General features: G+C 40.9%; 1 protein-coding gene across 1 annotated transcript in view; it reads right to left on the bottom strand.

Moving 5' to 3' along the window:
- Positions 1 to 23,938, bottom strand: part of REEP2 (receptor accessory protein 2) — a 66,698-nt gene that overhangs the window by 36,655 nt on the left and 6,105 nt on the right. Inside the window, exons 2-6 of the mRNA XM_088465418.1 lie at positions 21,652 to 21,724; positions 19,271 to 19,347; positions 13,687 to 13,807; positions 12,554 to 12,667; positions 2,990 to 3,137 (exon numbers count right to left, since the gene is read on the bottom strand). Of these exons, the coding sequence (XP_088321544.1) occupies positions 2,990 to 3,137; positions 12,554 to 12,667; positions 13,687 to 13,807; positions 19,271 to 19,347; positions 21,652 to 21,724 (533 nt within the window). The remainder of the gene's footprint in view (positions 1 to 2,989; positions 3,138 to 12,553; positions 12,668 to 13,686; positions 13,808 to 19,270; positions 19,348 to 21,651; positions 21,725 to 23,938) is intronic.

The following is a 23,938-nucleotide window of genomic DNA, read 5'->3' as shown; positions in this document are numbered from 1 at the left end:
TATAGGGCTGTATTTGTCACAGAACCTCAACTGTTTACATAATTAATTATTTATTTATTGATAACGCACAGGCACTTTTTTACTATCTTTGTTTTTCTGACTAATTATTTATTGCACGTCATGAATTTACATTGATTGCACTAGACACTTTATATCCAGATTTGGTTGTTGTTGTTTTTATTATTCACAAGTTAATATTTATTTCACTGAGCATACTTGTCGCTGAAGGGTTAATTCCAATTCTGTTTATTTGTTTCTTAAATACTTGCACTAGTATTGTCCTATTTACCCATAGCTGACGCCCATAATATTTACAGGCTGAGGTGCCAGTTTTAAACAGCTGATAGCTCATCTCTTTGTTCGATAAATCCATAAATTTGCTAAGATTGGCGCTGTACCCATCCATTTTTTCTATATATATATATATATATATATATATATATATATATATACAGATATAAATATCAACACAATAGGGAAGTCCAGTGGCACACTCCTGGCGCATCCACAAGCATGCAGCACAGAGGTCCACAGATATGGTACCGTGTAGCACGCAACTGTATGTGACCGACCTCACAAATACATGAATTTAGAAAAGCCCTTCCCACACACATGCCAGGGCCGAAGGAGAATGACAGTAAATAGAAATAAAGCACAGACAGTCAGCACTAGCAAAAGTCACATACAATGCAGAAGTTAACCTTGTCACTACAATCAACCTGCCCAGATTCAGTGTCTGGGAGGGCTATAGTGCTGTGTACGCTGTCCTTTAGCAGGGGAGAGGTACACAGGGGGACCGGTCCGCAGGCTGCCTGAGAGATCTGCGATGCTGCCAGGGAAGATGGCCACCGGAGACCTCAGAGGAGGAGTGGCTGAAGGAGGAATGCAGCTCAGCGTCGCCTGACCCGAGCGGAAAGGGAGGAGCCACTAGACAAGGAAGGCTGCCTCCCCTGGCTAGCAATTAACCCCCGGGACGCCAGTTCCCGCTGCCGGCAACTTACTCCCTGGTGGTCTAGTGGTCCTGCGAGGTACTGTCCCCAGACCCCGGAGGCAGCCGACTGCATATACCTGCTGCGATCCCCAGATCTGTACTGGTGTCGCGGTGCCAGTGGGGTGCAGGAGCGGCAGCTTGGACATCAAATGGACAGTCCGACGCTGTCGCTCTGAAGAGTCTTAAAAGTAAAAGAAAACTAAAAAACTCATAAAATAAAATAAGCTTAGGGGTTGCTAATCAGCCCCCTGCGCTAACGGTGACCCGACTCCGGCCGGGCACCAACTTAAACTGAGGTGCCTGTGGCTCGGGGGTGGGGTATAGAGGAGGATGAACCCAGTGCATCCTGGGAGCAGCAAAAGCTTTAACTGCATGGTGCCCGTGGATACAGGTCCAGCTATACCCCAAGGACAACCCTGTGGACCCCTATGGACCCTGAAGTAGAAATATAATATACTTTATTAGGTATGCTTTAAAATTGTAAATGCTGACACTAACACTAATGGACAATGAACTAAGGAGAAATATAAATAAATATATATAAACCAAAACACACAACGTGACCCAAAATTGGTGTAGAAAAAAAAGAAGAGATTAATGACTAAACATAGTGACACATGAAGACAAATTAAAAACATGTTGAGTAGATACCTGTCTCTAATATTAGGTAATAGGTTATAATAGCTAATAATTATTTCTGTAGTATATAATCCATAGAAGGTAATTTACTGTTATCCCTGGTAGGAATAATCATAACCACTGCAAAAGTTGTAGTTCAGTATTATTAAAAGATTGATGGTGTAAGGGATTGTTGTCAATATTATCAGGACCCCTGCACAAATAATTAGAGCACCTTCTGGGTACACTTTGTCTGGTTGAGTATTAACATATTCTGCACATTGTAGTCAGGATTTTATGGTCAATATTGTATTCCCACTATGGCCCTAACTGTGTGGAGCGTGTATATTCTCCCTGTGCTTGCGTGGGTTTCCTCCCACACTCCAAAAATATAGGGGTCTATTTACTAAGCAGAGTTAGAAGAGTGAAAAGTGATAAGGTGCCAGCCAATCAGCTCCCAACTGTCATTTTTCAAACACAGCCTGTGAGATGGCAGGTGGAAGCTGATTGGCTGGCACCTTATCACTTTTCACTCAGTCTCCTAACACTGCTTAGTAAATAGACCCCACAGATTGTAAGCTCCACTGGGGCAGGGACTGATGTGAATGGGCAAATATTCGCCTGTAAAGAGCTGCGGAAAATGTGTGCACTATAAAAATAACTGGTAATAAATAAATAAATAATACATATATTGTGTTTGATATATAGTTCTGTGCGGTTACGCTCTCCTTCTGCGTTGGAACTCTATGCTGACATTGATTTGTCGTTCCTTGTTTGCTCAGTCATAAATTATGCTGCTGTGACCATGTTCTCTTTTGTATATGCAAGACAGTTTCTACTGTATTATAAAATTTGTAAATTTGTATTTTTTTTGCTGCCTAATAGCAAATGCATTGTGTTGCACATAAAATAAATAGTTTACAACATGGAGATAAGTGGGGTGTAAGTGACTATGGAATAAACCAGACACATATATTATTATTACCTTGAGCTCTACATTTGGATAGATATACACTATTTTATGTACACTTTTTTTTTTTAAAGTACACTCATTTTACAAGCAACTTTGCATCAGTCCCTTTGTCTTAATTTGTTTGTGATATACATTATCTTGTTTAGAGCTTTATAACTTAATTTTAATAACACATTTATTTATTAGAATTATGGTAAGATTTAGGTGTATGATGAGTTCAGGTCCAGTATCTATTTTCAAGATGAAGGGAAAAAAATTGCTGCTATAAGGTGATCCTGATATCTAGGTGTGTTTTACCATCACTGATATCTATACTTTCTAGGACAGTTACATTACACACATGTGGATGACTGGTTCAGTGTAAGCTCTCCTCTGTATTGTTAATCAAAGATCTATTAGATCTATACCTGGAGCCACAGCGGTTTCCACCAGTCCACTGGAAGCACTACGTAACCGAGGCTCGGGACTCTGCAAGTTCATGGCATCATCATCCTGTATCAGAGTCAAGTCCTGCATGCTGAAACTCCGCAACTTCTCAGATAATACCCCTTGGCCCTGAGAAATAAAAATGTTATATAGAAACCTAACCTAATTATGCACACATAATAGTAAGTAAATCAGAGACTTATATCTAAATGGATTTAGAAATTCTTATGTATTCTCTTACATCCTTTAAAGTGTAATTTACAAACTGGAAAAACATGACAGAGCAAACAAAAGCCGTTCTTTCTAGTTTGCTACATCATGCACCTCATTTTCCATTGCTATTCCTGGCATGGCATGATAATGCATAAGCCGCATATAGTAAAGACATGTTCATGTTGGTGTATCAAACACCTGGAGAAGTGGCCATAATGAGAATGGTATACATCCCCATATACACTTCTTAGGAGGATTATCTTTTTGTGAATATTGGAGGCCTGGTGTAAAGATTCATCATAGCAATTATGGAACAAGCAGCAGTGTTGAGACCTATCACAGACGGTATGCAGTCGGGAAGCCGGCGAACGCAATCCCGACTGCTTTATCCCGGCGAGGATTAAATGACCGGCGTCTACATCTAAACGCCTGCCATTTTACTGACGCCGGGAGACCGGGACCTGGCATCCGGATCGAGGTGATGCCAGGCACCGCTGCGGACAGCCGCGCGGGGGGGAGGGTTAGGTTTAGGGCTCCCGGGGGGGACATAGGGTTAGGCACCCCCCCAGGAGGTTAGGGTTAGGCTAGGGGAAGGGGGGGTTAGGGTTAGGCACCCCCGAGGGGACTTAGGGTTAGGCACCCCCCGGGGGACTTAGGTTTAGGCAGCGTGCAAGGGGGGGTTAGGTTTAGGCACTTAGAGGGGGGAATTAGGGTTAGGCACTGGGGGGAAGGTTAGGGTTAGGCACCCCTAAGGAGGGTTAGGGGGGTGATTAGGTTAGTAAATACTTACCTGGGGACGATCGGGATTTTCACCCATGTCGGGCAGCCGCATCCGGCGGTAATTCATACCGATTCCATCACAGACACTTCTAAGGTACGCTTTACACACTTCTCAGGTACTCTTTTTACACTGCTTAGGTATGCTTTACACACTTCTCAGATACGCAATACACACTGCTCAGGTACTCTTTACACACTTCTCAGATACGCAATACACACTGCTCAGGTACGCTTTACACACTTCTCAGGTACGCTTTATACACTTCTCAGGTACGCTTTACACACTTCTCAGGTACGCTTTACACACTTCTCAGAAACGCTTTACACACTTCTCAGATACGCAATACACACTGCTCAGGTACGCTTTACACACTTCTCAGGTACGCTTTATACACTGCTCAGGTACGCTTTACACACTTCTCAGGTACGCTTTACACACTTCTCAGAAACGCTTTACACACTTCTCAGATACGCAATACACACTGCTCAGGTACTCTTTTTACACTGCTTAGGTATGCTTTACACACTTCTCAGGTACGCTTTACACGCTTCTCAGATACGCAATACACACTGCTCAGGTACTCTTTTTACACTGCTTAGGTATGCTTTACACACTTCTCAGATACGCAATACACACTGCTCAGGTACGCTTTACATACTTCTCAGGTACGCTTTACACACTTCTCAGGTACGCTTTACACACTTCTCAGGTACGCTTTACACACTTCTTAGGTACTCGTTTTACACTTCTTAGGTATGCTTTACACACTTCTCAGGTACGCTTTACACACTTCTTAGGTACTCGTTTTACACTTCTTAGGTATGCTTTACACACTTCTCAGATACGCTTTACACACTTCTCAGATTCGCTTTACACACTTCTCAGATACGCAATACACACTGCTCAGGTACTCTTTTTACACTTCTTAGGTATGCTTTACACACTTCTCAGATACGCAATACACACTGCTCAGGTACGCTTTACATACTTCTCAGGTACGCTTTACACACTTCTCAGGTACGCTTTACACACTTCTCAGGTACGCTTTACACACTTCTCAGATACGCTTTACACACTTCTCAGGTACGCTTTACACACTTCTCAGATACGCAATACACACTGCTCAGGTACGCTTTACATACTTCTCAGGTACGCTTTACACACTTCTCAGGTACGCTTTACACACTTCTCAGGTACGCTTTACACACTTCTCAGATACGCTTTACACACTTCTCAGGTACGCTTTACACACTTCTCAGATACGCTTTACACACTTCTCAGATACTCTTTTTACACTTCTTAGGTATGCTTTACACACTTCTCAGATACGCAATACACACTGCTCAGGTACTCTTTTTACACTTCTTAAGTACACTTTACACACTTCCCAGGTACGCTTTACACACTTTTTAGGTACGACTTTTTATTAAATGTTTGCATACAGGTTTGGAGCGCAAAAATGCATCATAGCCTACATGAGTGCAATATTTCACCTTTATACATAGCAAATACAATCCTTAATAATGTCAATTATTTGACAAAGTCCTATTTTGTTCCACATGCACTCTATTTAGTTCTACTAATCACAAATTCAGTATTTGTGTAGTGTTTTTTTGTTAAGTGGGTATCTCTACCTCCACGTTTATAGATTCAGTGAGTATAAAGTAAGGAAAGTACCATATTTTGCCCTAGGAAATTTGCAAGATTTTTATGGCCATATGTTTTGCATCAGTTGTAATTAATATTTACATACACAACCCTGTTTAACGCAAATAGAGGAATATTTATCATGCTAATTGTGATCTTAAAACATGTGGAAATGGGTGTTTGAGCATGGTTAAGGACAGAATTAAGTGTCACTTGTGTTTTTCGGCAATATCTCTCCAATCGCCTGTCCTCACATATGCCATCACCATAGAAAACTGTGGCGATGATGCAAAGGTGCAATGTAACAATCTAACTAGCCTGCGGTAGCGAGTGCCATCTTCAGATGTTATTAGCTCACTTATCACAGAGGAGCAGTCCTGTCAGAGAGGGATCTTGAGATCCCTCTCCAGTGGAATGGAGCTGAATGCGATGCCCATTGCAACTTTTCTGCAATGCGCATGCAGTGATAAGTAATATTACATTTGGAGACATATCAGCATTTTTTATAAATATGCCCCCCCCCCCATAGTTGAGAGTTGTGTGTTAGTAATGTATGTGTTTGGACCTCTTTATTTAAATGAAACTTGAGCAAGAATCTGTACATTTCCATTAATAAGTGTTCATGTGTCCTTATGCCGTTAGGAGACGATATAATTATATACAAAAAAAATGAGAGTGTACAATTTACTTATAAATGTAATTATGAGCTCTTGTTAACCACTTGCCTAGCATGGTTGCATCTGATTCGAACAGTCAAGAACGCCCACTGGGTGGCTGCCGGAAGATAATATCAATGCTGACCACAATAATCAGGCAGCCTGGCGCTTCTGAAATGCAGAGACTGGACTGTAAACGGAGCAGCTGCTGCACATGGTAGCCGTGACTTCTCTCCTGCTGTGTCACAAACACTGTCGCCACAAATGATCGGGCAGCCCGGTGACAACCCCTCTAGCTGGCTTAGTGCAGCAGAGTCTGCACTAGAAGCACAGCAGCTGCAGCTCTGCCCTCAGTGTGTCCCGATCATTGTGACCAGCAGTGATCGGGCAGCCAAGCAACAGCCCCACCTGCCTGCTTCAGTGTACCTGAGTCTGCACTAGCAACGTATCAGCCGTGGCTCTGCCCCACTGTGTCCCGAACACTGCTGGCGACAGTGATCGGGCAGTGAAGTGTCACCCCACACAGCTGCCCCTCTCCCAGACATTACGGCAGCTGTGATGAGTGATCCTCAGGAGCGCCCCACTCACTTCTCCTGGCTTCTCCTGCAGAATATAGTATTACAGTTCAAAAAGAAAAGCAAACAACATATATAAAATATTAGCCAGTTATGTGGTTAAAGCAGACACCAATAGCAAAAAGATAAACAAGATTTTCTTTTTCTAAATTTGTTGAGCAAATTTGAAAGAGATTAAAGGCAATCTAACCACGTTTCTAGTTTTCCCCATATTTCTGCAATGTAGAATGTAATCCTACTATACAGCTCTCTTTAGATTTTTAACACTGTAGCAAAACTAAAGATGTCTGTTTATTACATTTCTTTTTCAGTACCTTTTCAATAGTGTCTGTGTATTACAATATTTTATTTAAAATTTGGGTAATATTTATAGATTGTTTGCATCACATGCATTTATGTTCAGCAATGTATAATTAATATGCCTCTTTGTAAAGGCACAAGTTATATACAGTCAGGTGCATAAATATTGGGACATTAACAGAATTTTCATATTTTGGCCTCTATTCACCACCACAATGGCTTTGAAATTAAACAAACGAGATGTGCTTTAACTGCAGACTTTCAGATTTAATTTGAGGGTAATTATATCCAAATCAGGTGAACGGTGTAGGAATTACAACGGTTTCTATATGTGCCTCCCACTTTTTAAGGGGCCAAAAGTAATGGGACAAACTAAACAATCCTAAATTTAACTTTCACTTTTTAATACTTTGTTGCAAATCCTTTGCAAGCAATTACAGCCTAAAGTCTGGAACACATAGACATCACCAGACGCTGGGTTTCATCCCTAGTGATGCTCTGCCAGGCCTCTACTGCAAATGTCTTCAGTTCCTGCTTGTTCTTGGGGCATTTTCCCTTCAGTTTTGTCTTCATCAAGTGAAATGCACGCTCAATCGGATTCAGGTCAGGGGATTGACTTGGCCATTGCATAACATTCCACTTTTTAGCCTTAAAAAACTCTTTGGTTGCTTTTGCAGTCATTCGGGTCATTGTCCATCTGCACTGTGAAGCGCCGTCCAATGAGTTCTGAAGCATTTCACTGAATAAGAGCACATAATATTGCCCAAAACATTTCAGAATTCATTCTGCTGCTTTTGTCAGCAGTCACATCATCAATAAATACAAGGGAACCAGTTCCATTGGCAGCCATACATGCCGACGCCATGACTCTACCACTACCATGCTTCACTGATGAGGTGGTATGTTTTGGATCATGAGCAGTTCCTTTCCTTCTCCATACTCTTCTCTTCCCATCACTCTGGCACAAGTTGATCTTTGTCTCATCTGTCCATAGGATGTTGTTCCAGAACTGTAATGGCTTTTTTAGATGTTGTTTGGAAAACTCTAATCCGGTCTTCCTGTTTTTGAGGCTCACCAATGGTTTACATCTTGTGGTGAACCCTCTATATTTACTCTTGTGAAGTCTTCTCTTGATTGTTGACTTTGACATATATACACCTACCTCCTGGAGAGTGTTCTTGATTTGGCCAACTGTTGTGAAGGGGTTTTTCTTTACCAGGGAAATAATTCTTCTGTCATCCACCAAAGTTGTTTTCCGTAGTCTTCCGGGTCTTTTAGTGTTGCTGAGCTCTCCGGTGCGTTCTTTCTTTTTAAGAATGTTCCAAACAGTTGATATGGCCACACCTAATGTTTTTGCTATCTCTCTGATGGGTTTGTTTTGATTTTTCAGCCTAATGATGGCTTGCTTCACTGATAGTGACAGCTCTTTGGATCTCATATTGAGAGTCGACAGCAACTGATTCCAAATGCAAATGTCACACCTAGAATCAACTCCAGACCTTTTACCTGCTTAATTGATAATGAAATATCGAGGGAATAGCCCACACCTGTCCATGAAATAGCTTTTGAGTTGATAGTCACATTACTTTTGGCCCCTTAAAAAGTGGGAGGCAGTCAGCAGTTAAAGGACATCTTGTTTGTTTCATTTCAAAGCCATTGTGGTGGTGAATAGAGGTCAAAATATGAAAATTCTGTCAATGTCCCAATATTTATGCACCTGACTGTATGTTGTATAGTGCAATGCAATCAGTCTGCTCCTGTGGGGCTCTAAGATTTAAGCTTCTAAAACTGGGTACACATCTATACAATCGTCAGGCCGTTGTATAGGTGTGTACGCTGTCCTGATGCAGAAGCTTTAGCCGATAAACGGTTTATAACGCTCCTGCAATGGCCAGGAACGGCAGATCGAATCTCATGTGCTGTTTAATATCTATTGGGCCGACCACCAGATCCCATAGAGGCCTGTACACACTGGGCCTGATTCAGAGCCAGACGCTCTGACCAGAGCGCTCGCTCTGAATCAGGGCCCTCCTACATGAAAATGGAGCGGCCTTAGGTACGCTTGCATAGCTGTGGGTTATCACCCACAGCTTATGCGAGCGTCCATGATGATGGTCGCGATGGTCAAGAGCCAAAATCACTCCCACTGACATCACTAGTGAAGTCAGTGGGGCCGGCTTCAGACGATAGGCGTTCCCATGGGAACGCCTCCGTCTGGCAGCCACGCTCCCGGCACGCCCACCAAAGGGAGCGTGCTGTCAATCAACATCAACAGCACGCCCCCTTTGGTGCGAGACCCAGAGCGACGGAGAGCCCGTCGCTATCCGGGTCTTGCGCATGCGCAGTGGGGCAACATCGACCCGCTTGCGAGCATCCTGCGCTCGCGAGCGGGTCTGAATGACCCCCACTGTGCTATGTCTGCACACTGTGTACGCGGCTCACAGGCAGCTGACCGGGGATCACACTGGGGACACACCGCGCGGGTGATCGGGAGAGTTTTACCCGAGCAGCAGCTGATTGTACAGGTGTTTACCCAGCTTAAGATCCCCCACACTTTGTACATGCTCTACAGGCTCCAGAGTCAATGCCGGCTCTTCCCTGGCCTCCTCTTCTCCAATCTCCACCTCAGCAGCACCTCAACTGTCGCCTGTTACTGCAATGACATCTCCTGCTGCTCCTCTGCCATGCAATTCTGTAATACATAATACATGAACATTTACATTTTTCATGTGTCCTAGTTTATAAAAAATGACATGCTGTATTTGGGATAAGAATGCATAAGCACACTTTAGACACTAAAGAGTAACTAATGACATTAGCGTCTTAGATTTGGATACTGATATATAGATATGTCCTCATACACTCGCGCCAAACAGCCCTTCTGTGTGCACCAGGTCCCGTACAACTCAGCTTGAGCAGAGCGTCTTTTTCACTCAAATGTGCGGCTTAGTTGCACAAATTAAACAATCATATGTAACAAAACTGCTTAACGAGACTACACTGATTTATCTGTACATGTATACAAAGTGCTAGGATGCAGCGGTCACGGCTTTTTTTTTTCACTCCAGGTTCCATTGTGCTTCATCTGCGACTTTGTACATATTTAAACCAAACTCCTGCGCGGTTAAAGTCACAGCCTAGCGTCGCTGGTACAGATTGAGTGGTGTTTTGCTGCGTCTGCTGTGCAAATAAGACGCAAATTTCGAGAAGAACTCGCTAGACTACACCGCTCGGCGTGGCTCACTCGCAATGTGCGGCATTCGCCACATGGCGTATTGGGGCTGGGTGTATGAGGACATATCTGTATCGTATTTTTAGGTTTTTAGAGCCCAATTTTGAAAAACTTTGAATAGTCAAAAAAGTGACCGAATACACTAACAATTTATTTTTCAAACAATGTTAGTGCAGATACCATCCTGAATGCAGTCACCTCGTCATGTTAGCCGCCCATTCACAGATTGTTCAAATGGGCACTAAGAACTTTATGTTTATTTCAGATATTATATTGCAAGATTACAGAGTGTAAATCACAAATGTGTCTTTTGTGATTGTTGTCTGGTGAGTGTCTAACGTGTGCTCCTTAATGCATTTTTATTTTTAAATAATGTATATTTTTATGTTGTCAAAAAAAAAAAAAGGACGGAATAGAAGAAAGAGCAATGGACAGGCTCCTCCATTCATTTGATGCATTACAGTGTGAGGAATTAAATCCTTTTCTTTTTTTTACATCCTGTGTATTGTGCTATAACAAAGTCACACTGGAGTTTTAAAGATAACTAGGAATTAGTAAGCATCACAGAAACAATGAAAGAATGTCTTACATACCTCTCTGCACTGCATCTGACGTTGAATGCAGGAAACCAACTCTGGGGTTGAGCCACTTTGACACCATACAACCATACAGGCCTTTATTTTCATGGCATTACTAACAGGTGCTCTGCCCTCAAGGTGCCAGTCCATGTAAAGCACCATGGTCTTGAGTGTCATGCTTGTAACTAACTGCTTTTAATATAGCAAACAGATTAGACCACATGGAGAAAGAGCTGAAGCACAACAACAAGCAGCAAGCCTGTTACTTTTAACATGTCTGAAGAAAGGAAACCGACAAACCCAGAAAACAAATGTAGTTTTACTTTTCCAGGCCTCCTAATTGTGAACGTACCACTCTTTGGGTGACCCTACCTGTGGTGGCTAATGTAACAGACATCTGTCAGTAATGAAGTCTATGTATTATGTTTTATTTCTTGAAATAATTGCATTTTAGGCTCCAGGAATACTCAGCTTTTTTACATTGTGGCAAAGCAAAGGGAATTACCACAGGTGTTGGAGGATACAGTATTATGTCCTCACTCCTGCATGTAACAAGGCTGCAGGTTACAGTCGAGTGCATAGTCTAAGCACAATATTAGGCTATGCAGCAGCCAGAGACAATACCAACAGCATCTAATTTATATCACAAAACATAAAAGGAAGGAAGGAGGGATAGAGCCTCACCTGATGAAAATCATGGGAGAAACACACAGGATAATCTATAGAAATGGCATACACCTAGGTAGGTCAAAGGATAGGTCTTTAGCCCTATACCGGGAGAGATCATGGAGGGGATATTAGGAGTTTGTATTTACATCATTTCTCAAACAGCACAGTCCTTGGCATCTATGTTTTATGTACTATGCTCTAGTTCGCTTTGTGTTTATGTCCGATATTTAAAAGGCCATGAATAGAAGTGTCAGGGTTTACAACCCGACACTTCTTAAATAAACCCCCTAGTGTCAGATGCACAAGGAGTGTGTTTCCAGTGTTAGCTATAAAAGTGCAACCTGTCATTTGTATAAAGTATAACCCGGCACCCGTCGCTTACCACTTTATCCATCCAATAGGAATCTTCTTTCTTGCAGTAGTCCAAGAGACCAACAAAAAAAGTCAGATTAGACAGCTGCAATTTATCTTATTATAGCTGTACCGCAAGATAAAGTGACTAGGCAGTGCTGCTGGCATCATCATCATCATCACGTATCTTTATACCAGGCCTCTGGTACCCACAAAAGATGCACATCCTGAGAAGCATATCTGGGGATGTGCCAAGTCTAATTAGGTCACTTCTCCAGGGCATGTGCTTCACTAACGTACACACCATTACTGTACCCAACTCCTAAAATACACTGAAATCTATATACAGATGCATGCTGTTATGTATTCAGAATACAGAAATGTGATTACGTACCACCACAAATGGAATTACATCCATCTCTAAATAAGGCCCCTAATCTGCAACATACAAACTATAGTAAACTGTGAGGTCAGGGTGCCTTTGATGTACTTAGTATATATTTAGCATGGACAAATGAACTGTAACTACACTGTATACTATACCTTAGTAGCTGCAGTTACAGCAACATTTGCAGCAAGGTTCAAGCCTCTTTTTCCAACACGCATCATTGTTTCATAGCTCTTGTCCCTTGCCTGAGCTATGTACTCATCAATTTCCTGTAAAACCATATTTAAAAACACATTATTAAATCATTTATTTGACTTCTAAATGCTTAGCTTATACTGCAATGATGGCTTCCAAATTAAAGATGAAAACATTAAAGTGTACAAAACATCTATAAATAGTGATAATGAGTATCTGACCATGCACACCCAGGCCACTCAGCATGTAACCCGCACACACTCAGATTTCAGACCTGAGACTAAAATTCAATTGCTAGTGAAGACCGCAAGTTGCCGGTGTTCTGACCATTTCCCCACTAACTCGTGGTCAGAAGCATCACAGATGCACAGGAAAATCTGCGATATTGTGCTATCATAGAGGCCAATTCAATTCAGTGCGCTGATGATAGCACCGGGAAGGAGTTCCCGAAGCCATTCAATTCGGCATGCTGTTAGGGCGACTAAATAATTTCTTTTCACACCCTTCTGGGGGTGCGAGGAGAAATCCGACTAAAGTGCCGGCCGCAAGGCTGTTTTTCGGCTTAGCATAGCCTAGTGGCCGGCACTTTAGTCAGAGAATGCCGATACTCACAACTAAACACCCAGGTTAAGTCGACAGAACCGGCATTTTCTGACTTAAATTACTGTAGTCGGTCTAAATTGCGAGGTGACTTGTATAGCTCCGTAACAAACTTCCCGGCACTATTCACCTCGCTCTGAATTGAATCGCCTCCATAATTATCAGTAATGTGTAAGTCCACAAACAATGCAGAGAATGGAATTGTGGTAAAAATATCAATGTGTTTAAATTGGCATGTATGGAAGCACGCCACACATATACACATGCTCAGACTCTACCTGTCTCTTGCAAATGTCACTGTACATTTTTTAAAGTGTTTGCCCCATTCAGTAATTCTGCTTTATAATACTAGTTGTCCTTACCACATCCGTGGTTCTGTAGAGAAAGTTTCAGTAAATAACTTTACTCTGCACATGATGTACACGGATGCACACGTAGTAGTGTGTGTTAATATCATTCAAATGATGGAAATTAGACTTTAGAATGGACATACCTTTTCTTTACTGGAGAGTGTTGGATGGACAAATTTCCTATACAGCACACTAGATCCTTTAGTGTAGGGTGAAAGGAGCCAAATCACAAATGCAATTTTTAACTCAAAATAAAAAGGAAACCTAAAAGAAAGAGAGGGACGGAATTAACCATTGAGCCACCAGATCTTTAGCAGATTTGGCCATATGTATATACATAAATGATCAGTCGTGCTAATTGTTTGACCACTTCTATTGTCTGTCCACACCACCACCGGAATCGGTATGTAATCCCGGTGGACGGGATGCCGGCGGTGAGAAGACCGACCGCGACATCCCGATGTCTAAAATACCGAGAGGTGCCGGTAAGTATACTAACCCTCCCCCTGTACCTCCTAACCCTATCCCTCCTTCAGTGGTGCCTAACCCTAACCTCCCACTGGTGGTTCCTAACCCTAACCCCCCCTTCCCGCACCCTAGACCTAACCCTCCCAGGGGGGTGCCTAGCCCTAACCTCCCCCCAGTAGTGCCTAACCCTAAGCCCCACCTCCCTGTAGCCTAATCCTAACCCTCTCGGGTGGGTGCCTAACCCTAAGCCACCCCGGGAGGTCCCGAAAGCTAACACCTCCATCCCCGGGCTAGACCTAACGCTAACCTGGATACTTACCTTCGGTATGTGGCGGTCGGGATGTCGACGTCGGTATCTTGATCCTGTTCTAGATATCAGCGTCAGCACTGACGTCCGGGATCCTGTCCGCCAGCATTCAGAATGCATCCCCCACCACCTGATAGATCCCATTGGCTTGTGATGCAGACCACCAGGGCTTTGTGTCTATACAGACTGCGATTTGCAGCTGACTTAGTGGTTAATCACAGTGTGTAGTAGTACATAGTCTCACTGGAATAATGAGCAGCGATATGGACAACTTTATGCTGCTCCCTAGGGTGCGGGTGTTTTCCAATCACAATACAACAGGAAGCACAATTCCCCAAAGGTTAGCATTGTTTATATACAAACATGCAATTCTAATGCAGGAAGGATGTTACATGTTATATAGTTTGTAAATTACTTGCAATGTAAAAAGCAATCATATCAACAATGTCCTGTAGTCCCAAAACAATAAACAGCCAAACCAATCAAGCAAAACAACTCTATCTGCAATAATTGTCATTGCTTATGGAACTTGGGAAACATCAAATATTGATGACAGAAAATCCATTACATTGTTTTCAGGTAATATCATATTGTTACTAGAAACCTAAATGCTACTTTAGTGCCCTACAAGTTTAACTCTAAAGGAAACTCTTCTTAAATATGACTTTAGCAACATACAAGTGTATTTTATAACTAAGCTGGTATTGTCAACTTCCTTGTTACTCTGATAAAGAATTTTCCTGAAAGATGCAGAGAGTAGGAACAATAAGTGATTTATTTATGCTTATAACTCATTCAATATTATACAGTATTAATCCACATTATTGTACATATCTCTTGGTCTTCAATACCGGTGCCATCATCCCTTATCTATTTCTAATAAAAGTCACCCCTCTAAAAGTGTGTAATTACTGGGTCTTGTCTGGATGGGACTCGCCTCTCTCTGCATTGGTGATATTTGCTGTTCAGAAGTCATAGTACCCCATGAGAGTGAGCACTGGGGCTGATTCAGCAAGGATCGCAACTGCGAATGCAATAGCAATTACGCACACAGTTCAACTGCGATAGTATGCTAATCCATTGCGATCGCACGGCCGCCGCTGCACTATATAAGGACGCCCACTTTACTTACCACACATCCGTAATGTTTAGCAAGACTGCGAAACCATCGGTACAATCAAGTACCATCGCAGCCTCACGCTCACTAGCACAAGCCCTGACCTTACTCAGAAATTGATAACTTCCACGCACACTATGAGTCCTCAGACTACGTTCGGCATCGTAGTGGCTAATTTATGCACACCCCTGCAACGGCGTCCGAACGCACTGGGACGCCTGCGTCTCACAGAACACACCCCCCTCACCTCCCACAACCGGTACTTCCTGTCAATCACTCTGCGATGGGTCTGCATAGCCACTGAAATCGCATTCTCGATCGCAGTGGAGCGTTCACACACTGACGCGTACACATGCGCAGTGTGTAACTATCGACCGATTGCGTGCGCATTCACATTTGCGATCCTTGCTGAATCAGGCCCACTATACACTGCTCCTTCACAGAAAGCAAATATTTAAGCTGAACATTTTCCTTTCAGTCAGAATGTGTAGGAACTGGTATTTGTTATTAACAGTGCTGGTTATGCTTGACTACTGCACTGCAGGGTTCTCACGCCCAGCACATCAGTGAAAAAGTTGCTATCACCTTTGCTCTAATATGCTGTTCATGCCTGGTTTAAGATCTCTACTGAGAAACCCCTTCAGCTATTTTCAGACTGTCAGCAGGGAGCTGGTTTCATTATTCAAGGACAAGATCAAGTTGCATTAAATGTTTGTTTAATAAAGGAACTATTTAGCTGCTTTTGAACATACATGAGCTACTGTAGGTACATTTTTTTATGAACGCAGTGATATCACATGACGTCTGATAAAACTTCCCCATTATGACCATACGTATACTGCTATTCACTGCAGGATTTCCAGGTGTACTACTCATATATACACTCAGAGTGACACATTACATTCTTCTTACACACTATAATTAATACACAGCGCACACAATCAATACATTTGTCTCCTCATTATATAAACATGCCCAGATCAAAGAGCACCTAATAGCCACATGGTATGAAACCTACCTACATCCAATTCTTTTACAAATGGCAAAATAGCAATTGTGCGATTTATTTAGCTGCTTGTTAAAGCACCAGAAAAAAAGCCAGGCTTTAAAGGAGATTAGAAAGTGTCCTGACTGGTTCCTCTACAGTAAATACTAGTGTAATATACATACTGGAGTTTGTATGCTGCAGGATAGGAGATTTAGGAATTTCCCAGGAAGATCCAAAGTTTAATAGCGAGTAATTAGTGCTTATCTCCAGCTCTGTAATAGGGAATCCTATTGTTAAAAAATTAACAAAGTTTTACCCCTAACATATGAACCCTGATAGAATTTAGGACTCTAGTTAAGGGTAATACTAATTGAAATAACCTAAAAATGTTAATCGATTCCTTTACTTACTGTAATTAAAAAAACAATAACAGAAAGGATCAAAATAGGTATTTTATTGAAAATATATCATACAATAACTGGGGGTCCTTTCTTTTAGTGCCCCCATGTGGATTAATCAGATAAATAAAAGAAGATTGAATTAAGTATTCATTAGGAAGACAGCTTTTTTTTTTAATTATTGGGCACAACTTATTTTATTTATACCGGAGCCACTACTTATCATTTTATTTATAACAAGGGCATGACTATTATTGTAAGAGGGGCACTGCTTATACTGGTTATTACGGGTCACTACTTATCATTTTATTTATAACAAGGGCATGACTATTATTGTAAGAGGGGCACTGCTTATACTGGTTATTACGGGTCACTACTTATCATTTTATTTATAACAAGGGCATGACTATTATTGTAAGAGGGGCACTGCTTATACTGGTTATTACGGGTCACTACTTATCATTTTATTTATAACAAGGGCATGAATATTATTGTAAGAGGGGCACTGCTTATACTGGTTATTACGGGTCACTACTTATCATTTTATTTATAACAAGGGCATGACTATTATTGTAAGAGGGGCACTGCTTATACTGGTTATTACGGGTCACTACTTATCATTTTATTTATAACAAGGGCATGACTATTATTGTAAGAGGGGCACTGCTTATACTGGTTATTACGGGTCACTACTTATCATTTTATTTATAACAAGGGCATGACTATTATTGTAAGAGGGGCACTGCTTATACTGGTTATTACGGGTCACTACTTATCATTTTATTTATAACAAGGGCATGACTATTATTGTAAGAGGGGCACTGCTTATACTGGTTATTACGGGTCACTACTTATCATTTTATTTATAACAAGGGCATGACTATTATTGTAAGAGGGGCACTGCTTATACTGGTTATTACGGGTCACTACTTATCATTTTATTTATAACAAGGGCATGACTATTATTGTAAGAGGGGCACTGCTTATACTGGTTATTACGGGTCACTACGTATCATTTTATTTATAACAAGGGCATGAATATTATTGTAAGAGGGGCACTGCTTATACTGGTTATTACGGGTCACTACTTATCATTTTATTTATAACAAGGGCATGAATATTATTGTAAGAGGGGCACTGCTTATACTGGTTATTACGGGTCACTACTTATCATTTTATTTATAACAAGGGCATGACTATTATTGTAAGAGGGGCACTGCTTATACTGGTTATTACGGGTCACTACTTATCATTTTATTTATAACAAGGGCATGACTATTATTGTAAGAGGGGCACTGCTTATACTGGTTATTACGGGTCACTACTTATCATTTTATTTATAACAAGGGCATGACTATTATTGTAAGAGGGGCACTGCTTATACTGGTTATTACGGGTCACTACTTATCATTTTATTTATAACAAGGGCATGACTATTATTGTAAGAGGGGCACTGCTTATACTGGTTATTACGGGTCACTACTTATCATTTTATTTATAACAAGGGCATGACTATTATTGTAAGAGGGGCACTGCTTATACTGGTTATTACGGGTCACTACTTATCATTTTATTTATAACAAGGGCATGACTATTATTGTAAGAGGGGCACTGCTTATACTGGTTATTACGGGTCACTACGTATCATTTTATTTATAACAAGGGCATGAATATTATTGTAAGAGGGGCACTGCTTATACTGGTTATTACGGGTCACTACTTATCATTTTATTAATAAAGAAGGTAGTAATATTTATCTTGTTACTAATAGGGGCAAGAGTACCCCCGGAGGGGCCCAGTGCTAATCAGCATTGGACCGAGACTCTGCATATGTAGGGGGGCTTGAGAGCCCTAGAAGGATGGGCCTAATACCGAGTAAAATGTGTTGGAAGATGATGTAAAAAATAAAAGTGAATCTTTATCATTCAGTGTACAACGCAGTTTTTACCCTCTAAACATCGTGATTCGCTATTTCTTTTACAGCTGGAAACCACTGGCGATATCTGGCGTATTTAAAAATTCCACCCAAAAAATGTAAGAAGTTTGGAATGGTAGTCGGGGAACTTTTCTTAAATTTATACTAATATTCTTCTAGAGGTCTGTTCCTCCGAGCATAAATATAGTATTTCTAATAATCCATGAAAAGATAGCAGTAAACCTTCCTTTGAATCACTTATTTTCCACCCTCTCCTGGAAAATGTAAGCATGCTACATATACTCATTTAACCAACAAATACATATTCCTGTCAAGATAATATACCATTTGTATATATAATTGATTTCCCTGATTTCCATTACTAAGAATAGCCCGGAATAGCAAACAATAAAAGAACCAGTTAATATCACCATTCAGCGGGGACATTTGAGAAACAGATATTTGAGAATGAATAATAAACAGCATATTGGCATACATTTACAGCAATAGCATTGTATCCTTTACACTACTTACCAAGAGAGGATAATATCAGTTAAGGTTTCTGCAGTTGTAAAAAAGGCAAACACGATCCAGTACATCATCCATTTTACCTGCAAAAAGATATTCATTATCCATCAATTCCCACTTATGGCTAAGAAGTATATTTGTAGTTTAAATTATTTTTCATATGTAAGTGCTAGAAATCAAGTGCCAGGGTCGATTATCTTGAAGGTGATTGTATTCATTTTCTGTATCAAGATAGGCAACCTTTGTGTCTCCAGTTACTGTAGACCTATATGTCCCAGCATACCACGCTATCTTGTCCACATCTAATATACCATGTTAAAGATGGAATTAAATTTGCAGTCTAACGGCGCCCTAGACTATCAGCTTTTGTTCACAGTACCTCTAGGCCAAATGTTTCTTATTGATAAATTCATGAAAAAAAAAACTTAAATAAGTATTGTTGACCTGTCATCCTTAGGTCAGTAATGTGGTAGTGGACAGGGTTGTGCTTCTACTTGTCTACATATTCTATGTAGGTATAATCACTGTGCTCTGCAACTGCTTCTGTCTGACCAAACTTCAGGGAGATTGCTGGTTATACAGAGCTGTCATTGTATAAAACTGCTAGAACAAGTAGAAAAGTAATGTTGTAAATATAATTTTTCTCAGGGACTTTACAAGAATATAGACACTTCACCTTGATGAAATAAACTCCAGTCTGGAATAGATTTTCTCTTTATGGCTATTGGTTTGTCATGCAGTAAAAGGCACATCATACTTATACTATGCACCCACAGTGGTTTTGTATACCATTCCCTGTACATAATACTTCTATAGTACATACAGCTTATGCTGCATTCAATAACATGCTAAATTCAAGCCGTCATGTGGAATAGGGATTTTTGCTCACTGTGAAAAGGTAAATGAAGCATTCATAGTGAACACTAAATGGACCATAACTGCTTTATAATGAATTTCTTGCAATTCACTATGATCACTGTGTGCACTTCTCTAATCTAATGCTATGTCCAGCTAAGGTATATGGCTATGCATTTGCAGGCAAAAGAGAAAATTAGATTTACACTGTTCATATAGTAATAGTTTTTATTTAAATACTTAGAGGCTGATGTAAAGTTGACCACGAGACAGAAGTGACTGTTCCTGCATTGCATGCATGGACCTAAATGAGTATATTACCCTGTATCACACGTCTACTCTCCCGGGATTGCCGGGAGTCTCCTGAAAATCGGGTGGTCCTCCCGGACCCCTGGAGAAGTAGGCAAAAACTCCCCACATTGCCCGGGACCCCCATGCATCCCAATACATACGGGGGGGGGATGGTGACGCAATTTGCCCCCCCAGCTTCACAATGCCGGCATTGTGAAGAGGGCCCCTAATACTACATCATCACCACGCCCCGCCCCCCGCAGTAGAAGCCTCATTCAGCTCCCGGAAGGAGGGAGCTGAATGTCAGTGAGTATGCCCTGTATGTAGGGTTCTATGCACCTCTGCATCTGAACTGGCCCTATCTGTACTCTTGGTGTCATGCAGCAGTCAGTGTCAGTGCACACTTGTACCAGCCCTATTCTTGTTGCAATAGACCAGTCTGAAAACAGGTGTAGTTACACATACGCACAACTCTGCATAGTCCACAATTCCGATGACGTGCCCTCGCTGACCTTACCCTATGTTACTGCCTAGTTACATCTACTCAGATGTAAATGTGAATGTGAAGACTCTGCAACACCTGTAGTTTCTTCCGCTTGGTTCCGGAGTATGCGCAGTGCAAAGACATGCAATATATGCTCTGCAAATGGACTCTGCTTTAGCCCCTTAGTATATACAATAAAGCTACAAAGTTAATTATTTATTAGGTCTAAAGGGGAAATATGACCTGAAAGTAATAGGCAGACAAGGAAAATATAGATTAATAAATACTATGATTTCAGGACAGGTCCAGGAAAGAGCAGGGAAAGACATACTGATGACCACAGAGAGATGATCAGATGGAAAAACAATCAGGGGAGACATATGTTATAGATATAGGCACTTTCTGTTTCTGACTATTTTCCTGAATCGTTAACATGGCATGTTACATTGTTTTGGGTTAGAATGACCCTGTATGGCAGCCCCGCACCCTTGCATGTTGCTGATTGTTACATGGATTTCTAAAGAAAATCAATAAGAATGGGCAGGGAGCGCCAATAGAAAAAAAAACAAAACAAAAAGAAAGCATACATAATGATTTGGATGGTTTGGATGGTTATGCAGACAATGAAAATAAAAATATCCACTTGTTCTACAAAAACCACATGGATATTTTTGGCTTTCCATACATTTTCCATGTCATGCATTCATTTAGTGTTTATACAGAACAAAAAAAAATTCCATATATTAAAAAAACTTACATATTCTTTAACATTTTTTGTCTTGACAGCTTTGTATGATGAGTATGCTGGATATAAAGTGCCAAACAGCAACCTACAAAATAAAATACAAAAGTACTATAGAAAATGTAACTATAGTAGCATAAATACAACTTTATAATAATGCATAAACTTGACAAAATGTGACGTGTAATGGTATTGTATACATGAACATGCCTCAAGAACTGTATAACAACTGAGCGACTGCAGGTGTCCAGCAACACTACTAGGTCATACACAAGAATACAATGCACAAGGATAAGCCAAGAAAAAAAATATATACAGGTTGAGTATCCCATATCCAAAATGCTTGGGACCAGGGGTATTTTGGATAACGGAATATTCCGTATTTTGGAATATTTACATACCATAATGAAATATCTTGGGAATGGGACCCCAATATACACACAGAATGCATTTATGTGTTATATACACCTTATACACACAGCCTGCAGGTCATTTTATACTATATTTTTAATAATTTGTGCCCTAGACAAAGTTTGTGTTCATTGAACCATCAAAAATCAAAAGTTTCATTATCTCAGTCATGCCAATAGTATTCCGTATTTCGGAACATTCCATATATTTCGGAATATTTGGATATTGGAGACTCAACCTGTATATCTTGTTTGAATGTAACAAAATATTTTCAGATGACTCCACTTTTATAATATAAATCTCTCATTGTGCAAACAGGTGTAGCAGAAAATCTACAACTATAATCTGGTAGCTCTTGTTTAGTCAAAAATGATAATGAATGTATGTCCTAAACAAGGAAGTGTCAGCCTTAATCTTTCCTCTGTTACTGGAATAATAAATAGATTAGTTCCTGGGATGGAGCACACATTTCTGCTGACAGGACAAACAGTTTCTAGAGAAGCAAAGCTATTAACACGTTAGATTAACTCCTTTATATATAATACACCATCAGTGGATTTAAAATACATTCTATGAGCAGAAACTAAAATAAGTTAAAATAAAACTAAAATAATATTTTTGGAATGTTTTAAGATTTAGGGGTCTATATACTAAGCCTTGGGGGTATATTTACTAAAGTGCGGGTTTGTAGAAGTAAAGATATTGCCCATAACACCCAATCAGATTCTAGCTATTATCTTCTACAAGGTGCTAGATAAATGTTAAGTAGAATCTGATTGGTTGCTATGGGCAACATCTCCACTTCTAAAATCCCACACTTTAGTAAATATAACCCTTGGAAAGGGATAAAGTAGATGGAGATAAAGTACCAACCAATCAGCTCCTAACTGCCATTTTTCAAACACAGATTGTAAAGTGACAGGACCTGATTGGTTGGTACTTTATCTGTCCACTTTATCTCTCTCCAATGCTTAGTACATAGACCCATTAAAGTAGTAACAATCAGTAGTTCTTACTGTTTGCAAGGTTATGCAGATAGTATTTGGTGATACTGTTTTTAATTTGGTCTATCACAACAACTCGCTGGAAGAATGAGTTGTTAGTGCAAATATTTAAAATGGAAACATCACCAGTTATTACAGTACACAACTCTGTACAATTTTATTAATCAAATCATAATTTTTATCACTAACAGACAGGGGGGGAGATATAAGAAGCTCAGAAGCGGTATCAGTGCATGTTATATGCGCTGATACTGCTACTACCCAATGTATGATCGGGGGTTTGGTGGTAAATGACAGGGGTCATTATCAGCGTTGCTATGTACCAGATAGCAGCGCCGATAGCCTGGGCCATGTATGAACGGCCAGATCGCGCTGTCCCTGCTGCGGCAGCTGCCGGCTCCAGGCTGAAAGCGGGGATCTCGCGATACTTGCAAGATCCCGCACATGCTCAGTGGAGCCGGCCGGGACTGACACAAAGCGCACCAGCAATAGGCTGATGCACTGTGTCTCAAGCGTGTAGCGCCAGAGGGGGAAGTTAATGCTCCCCCTCTCCGGCCGATGAGATGTTCATACATCTCATCGGTAGTGCTTCCTGCTTCGCCTCGGTAATAGCGGCACGTTAAGTGCCGCTATAATACATCTACCCCAAGAAGCCTTAAACCAGGCATCTCAAAAGCAATGCCATGCTAAGCCAATTTAAATGAATTAATGGAGGGCAAACTAAATCTTTGTTGACTTTGCTTATAGTATATGGAAAAAAATGTAATGTCACTTTATAATCCTAATTCCTCTACAGCAGGGGTATTCAACATGCAGCCCTTCAACTGTTATGGAACTAAACATCCCAGCATACCCCGAACAAGATTTGCTATTAGGGCAGAGGTTCC

Source organism: Taudactylus pleione, unplaced genomic scaffold (assembly GCF_031769625.1).
Source record: "Taudactylus pleione unplaced genomic scaffold, aTauple2 ptg001990l, whole genome shotgun sequence".
Taxonomy (NCBI): domain Eukaryota; kingdom Metazoa; phylum Chordata; class Amphibia; order Anura; family Myobatrachidae; genus Taudactylus; species Taudactylus pleione.
This window is presented reverse-complemented; position numbering and strand designations above follow the sequence as displayed.